Here is a 17,492-nt window from a genome sequence, read left to right on the forward strand (position 1 = left end):
CTTCCCTGCGGGGCTGGTTCTGCTGGGCTCAGAGGCCCTTCTTGAAGGAGAAGAGCCCCAAAGAGGTGCGGTGCTGCTAATCTCAGCAGCATCTATAAGGAGGAGGTGTGGTACCTCTGGCGGCCCCAAGCGGCCCCCGCTGCAACCCCTTGCTGGCACTTGTGCTTCTGCCTCGGGAAAGCAGGTCAGGCCTCCTTTGCACAAAGCCCCAACCACGGTGGCGATGGAAACTATGGTTTCTCACCAGGCCTAAAGGTGTCAGAGCCTGGGGCGGAAGTGACTAGGGGCTGGTCGGCATCCCAAGGTGACACCGAGGTTGGCCCCGGGGGCCCGCGAGGCTCGGCGGGCAGCTGCTCCTCCGCTCCGCCCCCGCCCGCCGGCCCGCCCAGCCCGCGGGGCCGGTGAGGGGCTGTAAATAAAAGCCTGTCTCTGGGAAGCGGACCTCCCCTCCGCGCCCGGCCCGGCTGCGGCCTCGTCGCCCCTCCTCCGCGCTCCCGGAGCCTCCCGCCGGCCGGCTAGCCCGGCGACCGCAGAGAGGGGAACGGCTCCACCTTGCCCGTCGAGTCGTGCATTTCCTGCCTTGAGAGCGAACGCGAGCCTCGGCGTCCAGGAGGGCGGGATCCGAGCGGCCGGCCGCGGCGGCGGGGCGCCCGGGCCGGGCTGGGAGCGGCGCGGGGAGCGGGGCCCCGCCTGCCCGGAGAGCCGGCGCGCACGGCGGGCAGGGGCGCGCGGGCCCCAGGATCGCGGCGGCGGCGGCGGCGGCTGGAGCTCCCCGCAAGAGGCGGCCGGGACCCGCGGGGCCGCCCCGCTTCCCCTTTCTCCGGGAGGGCCGGGAGCCGGCGGCCCAAGAAGGTTCATAATGGACCCTTTCATCGGCAGCCGGTGGCCGGGCGCCAGGACGGACTCCGGGGAGGCCCGTGTGCTGGTGTAGGCCTGCCCCGCGCGCTCTTCCCGTCCCCGCCGGCCCGCCCCGCTCCCTCCCGGGCGCCGGCGGCCACGGCTGTTGCCGCTGCTGCCGCCGGGACCCCGCTTCCTGTTTGCCCTCCGCGGCTCCGGCTGCCATGGAAGAGGAAGAGGAGGCGATAGGCTTTTTGGACAAGGTCCTGGAGGATGAAGATGTGTTTCTGCTGGAGGAGTGCGAGCTGGGAACCCCGACCAGCCCCAGCTCAGGGTCCCCCTTCTTGGTGACTGTGAAGGTGGGAACGTGACACGCCCTGGATGCTTGTCGGGGGAGGGGGCAGGGCTCGCAGCTCTGACTGCAGAAATGGCTGGTTTGCGCACCAGCCTCGTGGCTGAGCTGGAGCACCCCAACCGGAGAGGGGGCCGGCGCCCGGTCGCCAGCCCGGCAGGGGATGAGAGGGGCTTTGCTTTGGGCAGTTGTTCCCGGGGGAGAGGTGCAGTGTCGGCCTCCTCCCCTTGGACCAGTTGTCCTCGAAGGGGAGTGGCTGCTGGCTTTCCCCAGACAAGCTTGGGGGGGGGGGGTGGCAGTGTCTTTTTCTCTGGCAGTGACATGAGTCACCTAGGGGGCACGCCAGGGGTGTGAGCCTGCTTGCCCCCCGCCCTCTCAACCCCAGGAGCTGGTGACCTGAAACCAGAAAGCTGTAATTCTTTGTTTCCATGGCAGCAGGGGGATAAGTGCACTTGGGAAGTTCAGGCCAAGGGGGCCCTTGCTCAGCTAGGAGACTTGGAGCATCTGGGCCAGGGCTCCTGGTTTTTGGAGGGATCCAGAACCAGGGGTCACTGGGCTTCCTTGAAGGGAAAGAGTTGGATGAGCCGGAAAGGGGAGGTAACAGCCGGCTTGAAGGCTGGAGCTGGGTGGATAAGGCACTTTACCCAAGGTGGGCACTGGCAGGAAGCAAACAGCCTCTGGCGCTGGGCTATGGGCCTTCTGTGCAGTGGTGCCCTTGTGTCTGGAGAAGTTGCCTTGAAGGTAGAGTAGGAGGGGCGGGGCAGCCTCAGTCCCCCTCCCTTCTCTTCACCTGCGCCCCAGGGGCTGGGCTTCCCCTTGAAAGCACACCAGTGCTGCACACACTATATGCTTCCTTTCCTTCACCTAGGCCCGCTTCTAAGAGCTCTGACCTCAGTGTTTTGCTCACCTCCTCCCTGTTCTGTGGCTTGAAGGGAGGGCCAGTGAGAACGTTTGGCAGGGAGTTCGCAGGCTGCAATCCAGGCTACCTAACAGAGAGTGCCTGTCTGGGGGCCCCGGCCAGTCTGCCCTGGCAGCACTTCACCCCAGAGGGCGTGGTGCACAGAGCCTTGCTGTGGTCAGGAAGCAACTGTCACTGAGCCTCCCTGGGCCCCTTTGTCCCTCCTGGAAGATGGGCATCAGAGAGCCCTGCCCCATCCGGGCTGCAGTCTGGTTCCGAGGAGGAGCTAATGGAGGTAAAAATAGACTGCAGGCCCACGGTAGATGGCTGATGTGTGGAAGGGGTGGAGCAGTAGCTGTAGGCCTGGGTGTGGGGCAGAGAGGAGCTATAATGGGAGGCTGGCAGTGGCTGATGCCCCACCCCTGGGTTGCTCATCTGGTGCTAGCCTGGCACACTGGAGTAAGTCATGTCTCTCACTGGGCCCCTGAGGCCTTGGCCTTGGGGTCTGACTAGCCATCCCAGGAGCAGGATGGGGAGAAGTTTGGTTATGAACCAAGAGCACCTGCTGGGAATTTAGTGGTGTGTGGGATGGGACCTACGTGGGTTCCTAATGGTTCTTCCCTGAGATGCCCTCCCCAGCACAGATGGGACCCCACTCCTGTCCTGCCTTATGGGTCTCCTCCCTGGTTTATACTGGCCTAGCCCATATTTCATTCTGTTTGGAACTCTAGACTCTGCCTTCTTGATTCTGTTCTCCTTGAGGGCGGAGCCCTCTTGTATTCATGGTGGGCACTGCACAGAGCCTGGTGTGTGGCTGGTGTCCAGGGGATTGGTGGGATGAGTGAGGCTCGATGTCCCTGGCCTTGTAAGAAGAAAGCATGTGGATGTCATGGGGGCTTAGGTACACATCACACCTAAAAATGCTGTTCCTCCCGGAGCAGTGTTCCTGGACCTACCTGTTTCCAGGGAGAAGGGCCCTTTCCTGAGTGTTGGAGAATTCCAGGCCCCCTGTCTCAGCCTGAACACATCTAGGAAGCCCTTCTCCACCACCAGGCTTGGCCATCTATAGAGGGAACAGCAGGCAGAAAGCTCGCTGATTCATTCAACACACACTCAGGTTCTGTTCTAGTCAAAGCAGGGTGCCTGGCACTGGGGAGGAGAGGAGATGAGAAAGACTTGATCCCCTCTCATAAAGTTCAGAGCAAGGGGGCAAGTGCCCAGATAATAGGAATATAATGAGAAAGTAGGCAGAGCCAGGAGAAGGGTTCTGATAAAAGGGTACTAAATTCAGATTAGGAGAGAACGCTTCTCATTGAGTCAGGGATGTGTGTGTGTGTATGTGCGTGCGCGGGTGGGCATGTACACCTGTGAAGTCAAGGCTCCTTTCCGGAGGGTGTGCTCCTGTCCTGGGCTTGGCACGCTCCTGCTTGGTAGACTCTTCTTGACAGCTGGTAGGAGTCCAGGCCGTTCTGTCTTTGCTGTTATTACTTTACTTCAGGAGCACTTACCTTCAACAGTGTCCAAACACCAGTCCTACTATACAGGTCAAATCAATCCTGTTTTCAGTGTCATTCATGAGATGCTTCATCTTGCCCAGGGGACAGGTATGAAGATGGCCGTGGTTTTCTCCATGGAGCTTGGAGCTGGAGCTTGCAATGTGTTTCAACCCACACCTCCCTTTGGGGAGTTAAAAGTCTACAAACTAAGAATAATGCATAAACACGGAGAGCAGCATCGCCTCCCCTCTGTAAGGTGTTGTGTATGTCCTCCAAATCTTGCATACGATTCTATTTAAAGGTACCTAAAGGTACCTCAGGCTGATAGAGGCCTTGCTATGTGAAAGCTGCTATTTAAAGGAACTCAGTTGTCAGGAATTTTTAAATCCTTTTGTAATGCAGATTAACTCCTCAGGTGAATTCTGTGCCAATTTTTAATGGATTATCAACTGCCTGTGTTTCTGTTTCACTTGTCCAAATCTCTGCTCCCCCTGACCATGTGTAGCGATGGCCATGCCTGTGTTTCCTACTCAGGTTTTTCCCTGAAGTGTGCACCACAGATGAGAAGATTTGAGAGATGATTTTAGGTAGCACCTAGATATAGATTTTGCACTTTAACAGTTAGGCATACATTTTAATGTATTTTAGAAAACAAATAATAACTTGATTGGTGGTCCGGTGGTTAAGACGCCGAGCTTCCACTGCAGCTGGTGCGGGTTTGGCTTGTGCATTCCTGTGCTTTCAAACATAATGCTTGGGATAAGGCTGTTTGGTTTTTTTGTTTTTTTTTTTAAATTTCACTTATTTATTTTTGGCTGTGCTGGGTCTTTGTTACTGCACAAGCTTTTCTCTAGTTGCAGCGAGCAGGGGCTACTCTCTAGCTGTGGTCTGTGGGCTCCTGGTTGTGGTGGCTTCTCTTGTTGGAGAGCACAAGCTCTAGAGCACATGGGCCCCAGCGGCTGTGGTTCCCAGGCTCTAGAGGCAGGCTCAGTAGCTGTTGTGTAATGGGCTTCTGTGCTCTGCAGCATGTGGAATCTTCCCGGACTGGGGACTGAACCCGTATCTCCTGCATTGGCAGGCTGATTCTTTATCTCTGAGTCACCAGGGAAGCCGAAGGCTGTGCTTTTAAGAAGCCAGTTGTTGTAAAGAACAGTATTAAGTAAGCATGCTGGTGGTATGTGAGTATGACCCAACTGCAGAGATGTGGGATGTGAACAACTGCACCATGGAACCACTGCTGAACCCCATGGGGCCTGCCTGTGGCTCCAGACAGCCCAGAATATGGGACTCCACTTTTCAGCAGAGTCCCCCAGCAGTGGTCCCTGTCCTCTGTCCTCCATTCTGCTGAGGAACTAACTGAAAGAGAACTTCCCGGTGCCCAGGGCTGGGAAGAGGAGAGAATGGCTGAGTTCCCTGTATCGACTCAACTCAGGGAGGGGCCGGCTATGCTGAGGCTGATGCTCGGCATGGACCCAGTGCCTAAACTCAGAGGCATCCACTCTGGCCAGACAGCCCCACCGCCACCTCCATACCCCTTGCAGACTGGTGTGGCCAATGGGCTGAGTTCTGCTGTCGGCAGAGCCACTTGGCCTAAGACGTGGGAGTCGCAGGAGGTCCTGCCTGTTCAGCCCGCATTGCTGTCTTGAAGGAGATTAAGGCTCCTGGAGAGAGTGTCTTGACTTGGCCTGGAGCCAAAGCCTTGGAGGCTTTATTTAGCCCAGACTGTAAAAGACCAGGCCAGAGCCAGCTGAGCCTAACTTGCAGCTACTGTCCACTTCAGAGTGACTTGACCTCTTGGATTTGGGGCCTCAGGCTGTGACAGCCTTTCAGCCCAGCAGGTTGTGTAAAATGCTGGCCATGATCGAGCCCACCATGGCTGCTGAGTTTCATAAGCTCTGCTTGGGGAGGAAGTGGGGACAGTGTCACCCAGAAGGCAGCTTCCCCGTGTGCAGGACTGGCGGGCAGCCTGGCACAGGCTCTGGAGGCCCTGAACTCCCCAGAACTCCCCCCGGTGATTCTGGGCATGTAGGTGCCTCTGGGGGGCTCTTTGGGGGTCAAGACTGTCCTCTCCCCTTTTTCCCCAGTGCTGGGCACACAGTGAGGAATGAGTGAATGGATGCTGAGCTCTGGTGGCTTCTTTGTTTTGTGGCCACACCGTGCGGCAGGCGGGATGTTAGTTCCCTGACCAGGGATTGAGCCCATGCACCCTGCAATGGGAGCACAGTCTTAACCACTGGACCACCAGGGAAGTCCTGAGCCCTGGTGTTTTACGGGATGAGAGTAGCCCCAGGAGGACTGAAAAAGGAATTGTGAATTTCCAGGTAATTCCAAACCAGGAACAGGTGTGGTCAGAAGAAAGCAAAGATGGAAGAGGATTGGGGTGTTAACTGAGACCAGATTAACTGTTGGTAAAATAGTTAATTTCACATCCCTTTCCATTGCCTCCATCCCCTCACCAGCCAAAACATCAGAGTGAATACAGCCCAGAGTGGGGCTGCTTGGGAGTGACTACTTGCTGCGTTTGTGGGGATTTTTTCAAGATTGGACTCCGAGGTTGGAGTCTCATGAGGAGGGGGTCCTGCTGCATTGGGGTGTCATGGGGGCTGACCCCAGGGTCTGTGCTCATGCCTGGGGTGGAATGTAAAGGCTTGGTGGGAGCCATGAGTCACCAGCTCTTCACCCTGGACTTGGTCCAGCCAGGCCTACAGTTAAGCTCACACTGTGCCCCCAAGTGACTTCTTGAGAGCACGTTTGCCAAGTCCTTGGGCACATCCCCTGTTGGCAGGGAACAGGAAGGGAATGGGATACAGGAGGGAAGTGCTGGCCCCTAACATAGAGGGCTAGTTTCCACTTGTCAGGCAGAAGCAGCAGGGTCTGACCTTGACCTCTGCCTCCAGGGCCTGTGGGCCCTGCTCCAAGCTCCAGTCTCATTCCTCAGAGATGGTGCTGCTGCCTGCCTGCGATTCCCATGGCTCTAGACAGTTGGCAGTTTCTTTTCTCTGTTCCTCAGAGGGATAATGATAACACCATCCAGATTGCAGGATTCCAGAGAGTTAATCCTCGGAAAGCACTTAGAACTGTGCCTGGTACTTGTGAACCCATCAATAAGTAACTATTGTTTTCCCCTAAACCTTGGCACCCATACTGGTCTCCTAATGCTGCCGAAAGCAACTACCACACATTTGGTGGCTTAAAACCACACGGATTTATTCTCTTGCAAGTCTCAAGGGTCAGGAGTGCTGCATTCCTCCTAGAAGCTCTAGGGAAGAAGACCTGTTCCTTGTCTTTTCCGGCTTCTGGAGGCCCCTGCATTCCTTGGCTCGTGGTCCCATCCTTTGTCCTCACATCTTTCAGTTTCTCACTCAGTCTCTCCCTGTCCCCGCCCCCCCCCCCCATCTCTCCTTCTGTGAATTAGTCGCCTCTTCTCTGACCCTGACCCTCTTGCCTCCTGCTCATAGGTCTCTTGCATGCATGCTGTGCTGTGCTAAGTGGCTTCAGTCGTGTCCAACTCTTTGCGACCCTGTGGACTGTAACCCACCAGGCTCCTCTGTCCTTGGGATTCTCCAGGCAAGAATACTGGAGTGGGTTGCCATGCCCTCCTCCAGGGGATCTTCCCGACCCAGGGATCACACTCGTGTCTCCTGTGGCTCCTGCCTTGCAGGCAGGTTCTTTATACCACTGAGCCATCGGAAAGCCCCAAAAGGTCTCTTATCTGAGCTCTATCTGATAATCCCAGGATAACCTCCCCACCTAAAAATCCATAGTCACATTTGCAAATTCCCTTTTGCCACTAAGGTGACATATGGCAGGTTTTGTGGCTGGGGAGGTGGACATCTTTGGCAGGATGTCCAGTTATAAGATCAGGTTTTATTTCAGAGACTCTGGGAAAGACCGCCTCCAGCAAAATTGCTAACTGGTTTGCTGATAGCAGGTCAAGAGTTAAGTTCCTTACCTGGGGAAAGGGTAGCAAGGCCTGTGAGAACTTGCTGGGCAGCCAAGCAGCAGGGAGGAAGCAACTCTCCTGGGACCTAGGAGATTTCTGATAGCTTCAGAAATATGAAGCTTAGCATAGCTTCAGCTTATGCTTAAATGCCCAAAGAGGGAGCTGTTTGAGATTCTAGGTAAGCATCTGAAGGTTGACAAAGGAACACAAGAGTGAGGGAATCATCAGAGCAGGAGATGAGCCCTGAATTTGGTGGTCAAGGACCTGGGAGGAGGAGGGAGTCCCAGCTCTGTCACTTTCTGGCTGTGTGATTCTGGACTGGTCCCCTCCCTCTTTTTAAGTCTTATTTGTTTGTTTCCATTTGTATCATGGAAAAATATAGTACCCCCTTCGGAGAGGTATTTGAGAGGGCAATGAAGCTGAATGAGAGAGTGGAAAGAACTTACAAGGCTTAATAAGTGTCAGGTGCCTACATGTCAGGAGCATCACGTGGTGCTGGGCTTTGTGGGGGGAGGTGGCGGCGTCCGGAGGAGCAAGATCCGGGTGCTCCAGAGGCCCTGCAAAATCACCAGGCAGGTAACAAGATCAGGCACGTGTCAGGGGCATCAGACTCCCTCCTTGGGAGCCGAAGCTGCAGGGCCAGGGCCTTCAGCTGTGCCTTCAGGAGAGAAGTGCTCACGCAGGAGAAGGCATTATAGGGAGCAGGGTCGGCTAGAACCAAAGTCTGGAGGCTGGAGCACTCTGGCCTGTTGGAAAAGCAGACAGCTGTTAGAGAGATCAGAAGGGTGGGGAGAGGTGCTGGGAGCCATTGTAGGTGTTTAAGGAAAGAATAAGCTGGACCCCATCACACTTTATCGGAGAAGGCAGTGGCACCCCACTCCAGTACTCTTGCCTGGAAAATCCCATGGATGGAGGAGCCTGGTAGGCTGCAGTCCATGGAGTCGCTCAGTCACTTCCACCTTTCGCTTTCATGCATTGGAGAAGGAAATGGCAACCCACTCCAGTGTTCTTGCCTGGAGAATCCCAGGGACGGGGGAGCCTGGTGGGCTGCCGTCTGGGGTCGCACAGAGTCGGACACGACTGAAGCGACTTAGCAATTAGCATCACACTTTATAGTCATATATTGATACTTACTCGGCTTTTGTTGCTAGTTTGCTTTATTTATTTTTGGCTGTGCTGGGTTTTCGTTGTGATAAGCAGGGGCCACTCTCTAGTTGTGGGGTGGGCTTCTCATTGCAGTGGCTTCTCTGTGGTGCAGAGCACAGGCTCTAGGTCAAGTGGGCTTCAGCAGTGGGGGCACACAGGCTCAGTAGTTGTGGGCTTAGTTGCTCCATGCCATGTGGAAGCTTCCCGGACCGGGAATCAAACCTACGTCCCCCACTGGCAGGTGGATTCTTATGCACTGTATCACCAGGGAAGTCCTTGGCTTTGGTTTTAACATGTTTCTCTCCCACTAGATTATAAGCCACATGAAAGTGAGGGCTATTGAATGCTTGTTTCCCATTGTGTCTACGGGATAGGTGGGCATGTGTTGCATGAGTAAATAAACGAGCGAAGAACCTGCTTGAATTCCCCAGTGACCACTTTTTTGCAGTATTAAGTCTTTGATAAGCATCAGGTGTAGGCTGGCATTCTGGGAAGACTGATCTGACTCTGAGTGCAGTGGAGGCAGAAGAGAGAAGCAGAAGGCAATCCGAACCCAGTGGGGACTAGGCTGCTGTGGGCCTCAATTACAGCAGCGAAGAGGGTGGGGCAGAGGAAGGAATCCTCGTAAGAGATGAGCTAGAACACTGTGAAGGGACTGGGGACTCCGTTTGGCAGAGGAGAGGGGAGAAGAGGCCAGGAGTGACTTGGGGATCTTAGATGACAAGAATTATATGTCTTCTCACTCAGGAAGAGTGTTCAAGCATTTTCTCTGTGCCAGGAACTGTTGGTGGCATTTAATACTGCAAAAAATGATTACTGGGGAATTTGAGTAAATTCTTCACTCATTTATCTATTCATTCAACACAGGCCCCACCTATCCTGTAGATACAACGGGAAACATTGGCTAGTTGGTGGCCATTCAAGGCTAAATGGGGTATGATCTCTGGCATAGAGGAGAAAGAATTCTGGAGCGGGGAGGAGGCCTGATGGGGTCAGGAGATGCTGGGGGCGGGGTGGGTACAAGGGGTAAGGTTGAAGGCCCACAGCCAGCACCTTCCATTGAGGGCTTGAGCTCCCGGGGGCAGGAAGATACAGTCAGAGGTGTAGCTGGAAGGCCGCTTGGCCGGGAGTCCCCTGGCCACTTCCATCCCGTCATCTCTGACCCTACTCCTCCTCTCTGTTCATACATGTCTTCCATCGAGCACCTTCTCTGGCCCCTGCTATGCTCTCCAGGTGACCATGCCCATCTCAGTCATGACTCTGATTTCCCTTCACTGTCTTTTTCCCCTCCTCCATTAAATTGCTCCCACACATGGGCTCAGGTTCTTTTTTAACCTGGCTCACTATTAATAAGGGTGAAAGTATGTAAGTCGCTCAGTCGTGTTGGACTCTTTGTAACCCCATGGATTGTAGCCCACCAAGCTCCTCCGTCTGAGGAATTCTTCAGCAAGAATACTGGAGTGGGTAGCAGTTCCCTTCTCCAGGGGATCTTCCCAATCCAGGGGTTGAATTCAGGTCTGCTGCACTGCAGATTCTTTACCATCTGAGCCTCCAGGGAAGCCATTATAAGGGTGCTGTGCTGAGTTACTTTAGTCGTGTCCAACACTGTGTGATCCTATGGACTGTAGCCTGCCAGGCTCCTCTCTTGGCTGTGGGTTTGAGCTCCTGGGGACAGGAAGCTATAAGGGTAGATGGGTATCATATAAGGAAGCATGGGGGAAAAAAAGGATGGAAGAGAAATTAAGCAAGATGGGAGCAGTAGGAGTATGGATGATTTCTTTTTTCCTTTTATATTTCTATGTTTTCCGAATTTTCTATAATAAGTATTTGGCTTTTGTCCCCTTACAAAAATGGGAAAGAAGAGGGGGAAAAAGGCAAGAAAACAGGCTGCTCAGATTCTGATCTGCTTTTACAGGTGGAAGCAGGGAAGGGCCTGGAGATGAGAAAGCTGGTTCTCTCGGGGTTCCTGGCCAGCGAAGAGATCTATATTAACCAGCTGGAAGCTCTGTTGCTGGTAAGTATGTATTTTAGGGTCTGTGTGCTCTGAGACTGTGTTTGGAGTTGGGAGAGAGAGAGGTGGACCAGTCCTTCCCAGGGCTGGGGTCTGTGGAACTGCTCTGCCTACGGCTTGGCAGCCAAGGTCATTTCCAGAAGAGGCCTGTGCCTCTCGACTCCAATTCTCCATTACTTACCCTGGGAAAGGTGGAAGAAGAAGCACCACCTGGTTAGGCATGGCAAACACGCCATCACCCCTAACTATAGTGCAGACATTACTAATGGATCACAGTGCTCTGTCCAGGTGGGATCTTAGCCTCTGCCTCCAACTGATGCTGTGGGCAGTCTTTACCAATCAATCACGTTCAGGCCTCTTTGTCATCCCTGGTCCCAGTCCTTCCTCCTCCCTGGAGTAGTGAGCTATTAGCACCATCCTGAGGCCTTCTGGCAGGAAATGAGGTGGAAGGCTGTCTGTGTCGTTCTCAGAAGCACCATAGCTCTGAGGCATTAGACAGACCGCCGCCCTCTGTGAATGTGCCTTAGTTTCTTCTCCAAGCTGGAGGCGTTGTTGCGAGAATCGGACTGGGAGGGGAATAACACAGTGTTTTCAAAGGTAGAAGTAACCACAGATGTAAGATGTTTTTGCCTCTGAAGAAAGTGCGTATTAGAGGCGTCTGGATATTATGCAGAGTAATTGTGCGTGGAAAGTTCTCTTCCCGGGGTGTTTTGCAGACTGAGATATCAGATGATATCAGAACAAGGAGGAATAAGAAATGAAGATGTAGATCAGTAGGAAGTACTGTAAGATCCGCATTTATGTACTTGCTGTGATGTGAGCTGTTGTCACTTGTTACCCCAGGAGTAACTGTTGAGGTGTGCCGCTGCTTTGTAACACAGGGGAATGAATTGGTGGTCAGTCTTACTGGGAATCTGTTGGTCTTCACAGTTATTTCTTCAAGGGAGGAACAGTTTGGCAGGTCAATCAGGACTCTGGTCTGGGGCCGGAGCTGGGGCAAGACTTGACGCTGCCGTGAATAGTGGACTCACTGCCCTGCCTTTCAAACTACGCATCTTGATTGCTAGTGGGTTGCTCAGGCAGCAAAGTGGGGTGAACCAGCAGTTTAAAACGAATGAGAAAGAAAATGTCAGCATGCATCCCACGTAGTAAGAATAAGTACTGTTTCAGGCAGCTTTTAGTTTGTGTGGATATGTGTATGTATGTACTGGGCCATGTGCCTTCTGATGTGTGTTGTTGGTTTTAAAAACCACTGATGGGACTTCCTGGCTGTTCAGTGGCTAAGACTCTGAACTTCCAATGCAAGGGACATGGGTTCAATCCCTGATTGGGGAATTATAATCTGACATGCTATCTGACACTGCCCCCCACCCAATTAAAAATATTAAATTTTTAAAAATTAAAAAAAAAACAACCCACTGGCTTTGGGTAAGCCATGGATAACCTCCTTGAGCCTCACTTTCCTCATCTGAAGATGAGAACAATGCCGTTACCTTCTTTCTGTCCTTCATGGGGTTGAGAAGATCATTTTGAGGACCCAGTACAATGCTAGGTTCTTAGACACTCAAATATCAGTCAAAGGAAGGGGAGGACAAGCAACCAAAATCCACCTTATAGCCTTTTTTTTTGCCTCACCGTGTAGCATGCAGGACCTTCATTCCCTGACCAGCAGTCAAACCCAATCCCCCAGTGAAAGTTTGGCATCTCAACCACTGGACCACTAGGGAAGTCCCAGAAATATAAGTTTATCCTTATAAACTATGAATTGCTGTGCTAAACAAAGGGGCATGGCTGTCATTACTATGAATAAAAGGATGCATATTTGAAAGAGGCTCAGAGGAACAGCTTTGAATCCCCACCTGAGCGCCTGCCAGCTCTAGACTTTCAGCAGATTAATGGACCTTTGTGCCTCATTCTGTCCACCTGCAAACTGGGTATACTCATATTCATCCTCTCTTCTTGGGGTCATTGTGAGGGGTGAGTGAGTCTGTAGGGGAAGCTCTTGGAGCCCAGGTGGGAGCGTATTCTATTGTTTTCTCCCATCCTGGGAGAGAGCGCAGGTTAGAACCTGTTTCTGTCCACACACCCGTTCCCTGAAGGAAGTGGAGGTGCATGTTCCCATCGGAAGTGGGCCCCTCTTAGACTCCAGCTCAGGTTCTCATCTGTTGCTGGGCCTGATTTGAGTTCCATTTGTTTGGGTAAAGATAACAACAGATTTAGGGTCCAAGACACTCCCTCCCGGCTCGCCTTTCTAACAGCTCATGCTCTCAAGACAAAAACCATGAGCCTGGGGCTCCCACTCCCAGGGTGTGACCCAGGGTCCCTTCACTCCCCCCCAGCTTGTTCATCCTGGGTTGGCTTTCTTGAGCAGAGGCAAGGGCAAGGGAGGGATGAGCTAGGCGGCCTGGGCTGTGACTGGTGGGCTCCCCCACAGCACAAGTCTCAGCTGATAAGCCTCGGTTTTAAGGACTCAAGCCCTCTTCTCTCTCCTAGAGCTGGGGCCCTTCCAGGAGCTAAGCCCTTGGCTCTTGAGAGGTGATCTGACAAAGGGGCTTGGAGAAGAAAACCTGCCTTCCCCAGCTCCCTCCTCCTCCCACGCCCAGCGCTCCTTCTCCCCACCCCGCCCCGTTCCCACAGCTCCACTCCTCTGTGTGTTTGTTCTTGGTTTAACACTTCCTGCTATGCAAACGGCTGGGTGTGTACACCCAGGACTGGGGACACACAGCAGGAGCCTCTTCGGCTGACTGGGCTGCTGGCTGGGCATGGTTTGGTAACCTCCCAGAACCTTCCAGGTTCCTGGTGGGCTCAGGTTACAAGGAAGAGGGTCTGGGAGCCTGGGCTGAGGTGGAAGATGGGAGGCACGCTGCGTGTCTCCAGGCGGGTTAGTGAGCTGAGTGCTGCGGGTGGGCTTCCTGGGCCTTGAGCTCCTCCCACCGCTGGGCCCCTCTCTCAGACTCCCCTCTGGAGTTTGCTTTGTCTCTTATTTGTAAAATAGATTCAGGATGCCCCCCTCACCCCCAGCCTCTGGTGGCAGTTAGCAAAGTTGCATGTGGCAGCCTCCAAGCCTTTTGGAATCAGAGGTGGAGGAAGTGGGCCGATTTCTCTCCCCTGTTTCGAAAGGCAGAAGGCAAGTTGCTGGGGGACAGAGCGAACAAGTGACAATGTGTAGTCACGAACAAGTTCAAGCCCGCCTGGCCTCCCTCCCTGAGGAGCCCTTCATGGGACACCCAGTTTGTTTCGGTGCATGCATGCTGAGTCGCGTCTGACTCTTAGCGACCCCATGGACTGTAGCCCACCACACTCTTCTGTCCGTGGAATTTTCCTGGCAAGAATACTGGAGTGGATTGCCATTTCCTTCTCTAGGACACCCAGAGCCAGAGATAACTGATGAGATAGGGAGCCATCACCCCATCTTCTGTTGCAGGATTCTAGAAGCAGGGCTAACTGGGTGTGCTCTGTCAGGAGAGCAGGACCGGAGCCCAGCTCAGTGTGGGGCCGCCTGTGCCTTTCAGCCAGCCCTCTCCGGCCGAGGCCTATTTTCAGAGCTTCCCCAGATAAAAATAACTGCCTCCAAGGGTCTCAGGCCAGCCAGGGGCACGCATGCAGCACTTCCCCTCCCCAAAAGGCCCCCAACCATGTCCTGAGAAGGCGGCCTGACGCCCAAGAGCCGGCCCTGTGCATGTGACCCACCCTGCTGAGCGCCGGCTCTTCCCCTTTTGCAGGCGGAGTGGGAGTTTAGGAGGAAGCAGAGTGGTTGTGTCTTGTCTCTTCATAGCCCTGAGTGCTTCCCCCTCAGTTTCTGAGAAATCCTGACCACCCTGCCTTCCCAGGGCTGTTCTCTCCTATTTCCTTTGTTCCCACCCTGGGTGGGATTACACCCCAGCAGGAACAGGGACTCTGGTGACTTGGCCCCTCACCTGGACCTGGGTTGTGGTGGTTGTTCCGTCGCTCAGTCGTGTCTGACTCTCTGCGACTCCATGGGGACTGCAGCACGCCAGGCTTCCCTGTCCTTCACCATCTCCCAGAGTTTGTTCAAACTCATGTCCCTTGAGTCAGTGATGCTATCCAACCATCTCATCCTCTGTCATCCCCTTCTCCTCCTGCCCCCAATCTTTCCCAGCATCACAGTCTTTTTCTAATGAGTCGGCTCTTTGCATCAGGTGACCAAAGTATTGGAGCTTCAGCATCAGTTCTTCCAATGAATATTCAAGGTTGATTTCCTTTAGGATTGACTGGTTTGATCTCCTTGCAGTCCAAGGGACTCTCAAGAGTCTTCTCCAACACCACAGTTCAAAATCAATTCTTCGCCGTTCAGCCTTCTTTTATGATTCAGCTCTCAACATCTATACATGACTGCTGGAAAAACCATAGCTTTGACTATATGGACTTTTGTCAGCAAAGTTATGTCTCAGCTTTTTAATATGCTGTATAGGTTCCTCATAGCTTTTCTTCCAAGGAGCAAGTGTCTTTTAATTTCATGGCTTCAGTCACCATCTGCAGTGATTTTGGAGCCCCCCAAAATAAAATCTGCCACTGTTTCCATTGTTTCCCCATCTATTTGCCATGAAGTGATGGGACTGGATACCATGATCTTAGCATTTTGAATGTTGAGTTTTTTTCACTCTCCTCTTTCACCTTCATCAAAAGGCTCTTTAGTTCCTCTTCGCTTTCTGCCATAAGGGTGGTGTCATCGGCACGGGTAGATAGAGGTAAAAAAGGATAAAGTCTGGGACTTTCCTGGTGGTCCAGTGGTTAAGACTTCACCTTCCAATGCAGGTGGTGGGGGTTCTGTCCCTCATCTGGGAGCTAAGATTCCCATATGCATGGGGGCACAAAACCAAAAACATAAAACAGAAGCAATGTTTTAACAAATTCAATAAAAACTTAAAAAATGGTCCACATCAAAAAAGTTAAGGATAAACTCTGATCAGTCCCCAGAGCCAGCTCAGTATCCTTCACAGAGCACTGGGACCATGAGCTGGATGGGGCACCTGTCTGCGGTGGGGAGAATGCTCTTCCTTTTTCTTGGCCCAGATTCCCTCTATATCCTTCCTGCCTGCAGGCTTCCCCAGGCCCCACTTCTCCACCTGCTCAGAGCTTCCCTCTGAGGCCCTGTTCCCATCACCTCCTCTGTGAAGCCCTCTCCAAGCTGGGCCAGGACAACCTTGGCACCTGTTGGTTGGTATTTGCAGTCCAAGCTGAGTAATAACCGTATCTTGCTTTGTGCACAAGAACGTTTCATTTATGTTGGTTCACCTTACCCGCATAGATTATAACGTTTTGCAGAACAAGGACTGTGAGTCATACAAATAATCTCCAAAGGGAAAATTGGACCCTGTCAATCCCTCCAGGGAAAGCCAGGTCATTTCACGGGCTTTTTAGCCGCATTCCTTCCCCCGTGTGATCCATGCCTTGCTCACCCCTCCGGCCCTGCTTTAGGGCTCTGCTTGCCAACCCCCTCGCTCACTACAGGCAGGGTCACCAGCCTGCTTGCAGCTCCTCTCTCTTCCCAAGCTATTCCTGCCTCAGTCTGAGGCATTGAGAAAATCTGCCTAGAATATTGTCCCCTTTGCCCCTGTGCTTCCATTTCAAGTCAGCATCCCCTGCTTGTCCTTCCGCACGGTGTCCCCTTCTTATTTCCTTCACTGCATTTATGTACGATCTCGTGTTTGATTGTGTCCTTGTGTTTTGTCTGTCTCTACTTCTCCATGCTCCCATGGGGGCAGTGACTAGTGAAACACTGAATACCCTTCCACATACCCCCGGTCTGGCCTCACGTAGGCACTTGGTCCATTATTTGTGGAGTGAATAGTAATCATAGTAGCAGCTAGCATTTATTGATTGCCTCCTATGTGCCAGGCATACGCTCAATATTTTATATAAATTATGGCTCATGGCTTTGATAATATTATCCCAGTTCCACAAATAAGGCTGCTGAGGCCCAGAGATGCTAAGTGACTTGCCCAGAGCTATCAAGTGGCAAAGCTGGGACTCTGGCCCACACTGCCTGGCCTGCACCAGGTCAAACCCCATCCAGCATTCCCAGCAAAGGGCTGGACGCGAAGGCCTTGTTGGTTCCAGCACTAGGAGGGTCAGAAGGAGGACTTCTGCTTTTTCCTGCCGTCATCCTTCTGTCTGGACTTTTTAGAGCTGGGAGGACAGGGAACCAGAAGTCAGAGTGTTGTCTGGGTTTTTAAGTAGATGGGACTTCCTCATGTGGACAGATAGACGGGAAGATACAAGGAAGCCTGGCTTGGGCATCTGGTTGCTGCGGCTGGCTCGAGCTGGGGTTTGGGGGGCAGGTGTCTTTTCTCGGGGTGAGCCAGCAATAACTTGGGCCTCCCTCCAGTGGAGGTGTTCCTTGAATCCATCCTCTGCTTGAATGCTGCTCTTATCAGAAAGCTCACTACCTAATCCTGTGAGATCATGGAGGGCGGCTTTATGAGCCCATACCTGCTCCTGCAACTTCTCCTTTCTGCTCCTGGATCTCCAGAATGACCCAGATTAAGTCAAAAGCCTCTCTCCACCCAGCCCTTTATCTACACAGTAGAGGAGGAACACCCACCGTGTCTGACTCAGGCTTCTCTCTCCCAGGTAGACCTTCCGCCCCCCACACCCTTCCCCCTTGTGCCTTCTCTGTGGGAAAGGTTTCCAGACTCTGTCCCCCAAGGTGGACAGTCTGGGCATCTCTGGGGACTTTAGGGCTGAATGAAGATCAACCATGGAGGAGCTCCTTACCCTTCAGTATCACTTTTTGTTTGTTTCAACTATGCATTTTAATACCTATTTTTCCCTGATTAGAAAATAAA

General features: G+C 53.1%; 1 protein-coding gene across 4 annotated transcripts in view; it reads left to right on the plus strand.

Moving 5' to 3' along the window:
• ABR (ABR activator of RhoGEF and GTPase) overlaps nucleotides 1–17,492 on the plus strand; it is a 187,723-nt gene that overhangs the window by 101,912 nt on the left and 68,319 nt on the right. For 3 of the 4 annotated variants that reach the window (XM_069603026.1, XM_069603029.1, XM_069603027.1), the window contains exon 3: nucleotides 10,588–10,686. In XM_069603026.1, coding sequence (XP_069459127.1) covers nucleotides 10,588–10,686 — 99 coding nt within the window. Of the gene's footprint in view, nucleotides 1–616; nucleotides 1,197–10,587; nucleotides 10,687–17,492 lie in introns of those variants that run through there. The other variant, XM_069603028.1, reaches the window with a different exon arrangement.

Source organism: Ovis canadensis, chromosome 11 (assembly GCF_042477335.2).
Source record: "Ovis canadensis isolate MfBH-ARS-UI-01 breed Bighorn chromosome 11, ARS-UI_OviCan_v2, whole genome shotgun sequence".
Lineage (NCBI taxonomy): Eukaryota > Metazoa > Chordata > Mammalia > Artiodactyla > Bovidae > Ovis > Ovis canadensis.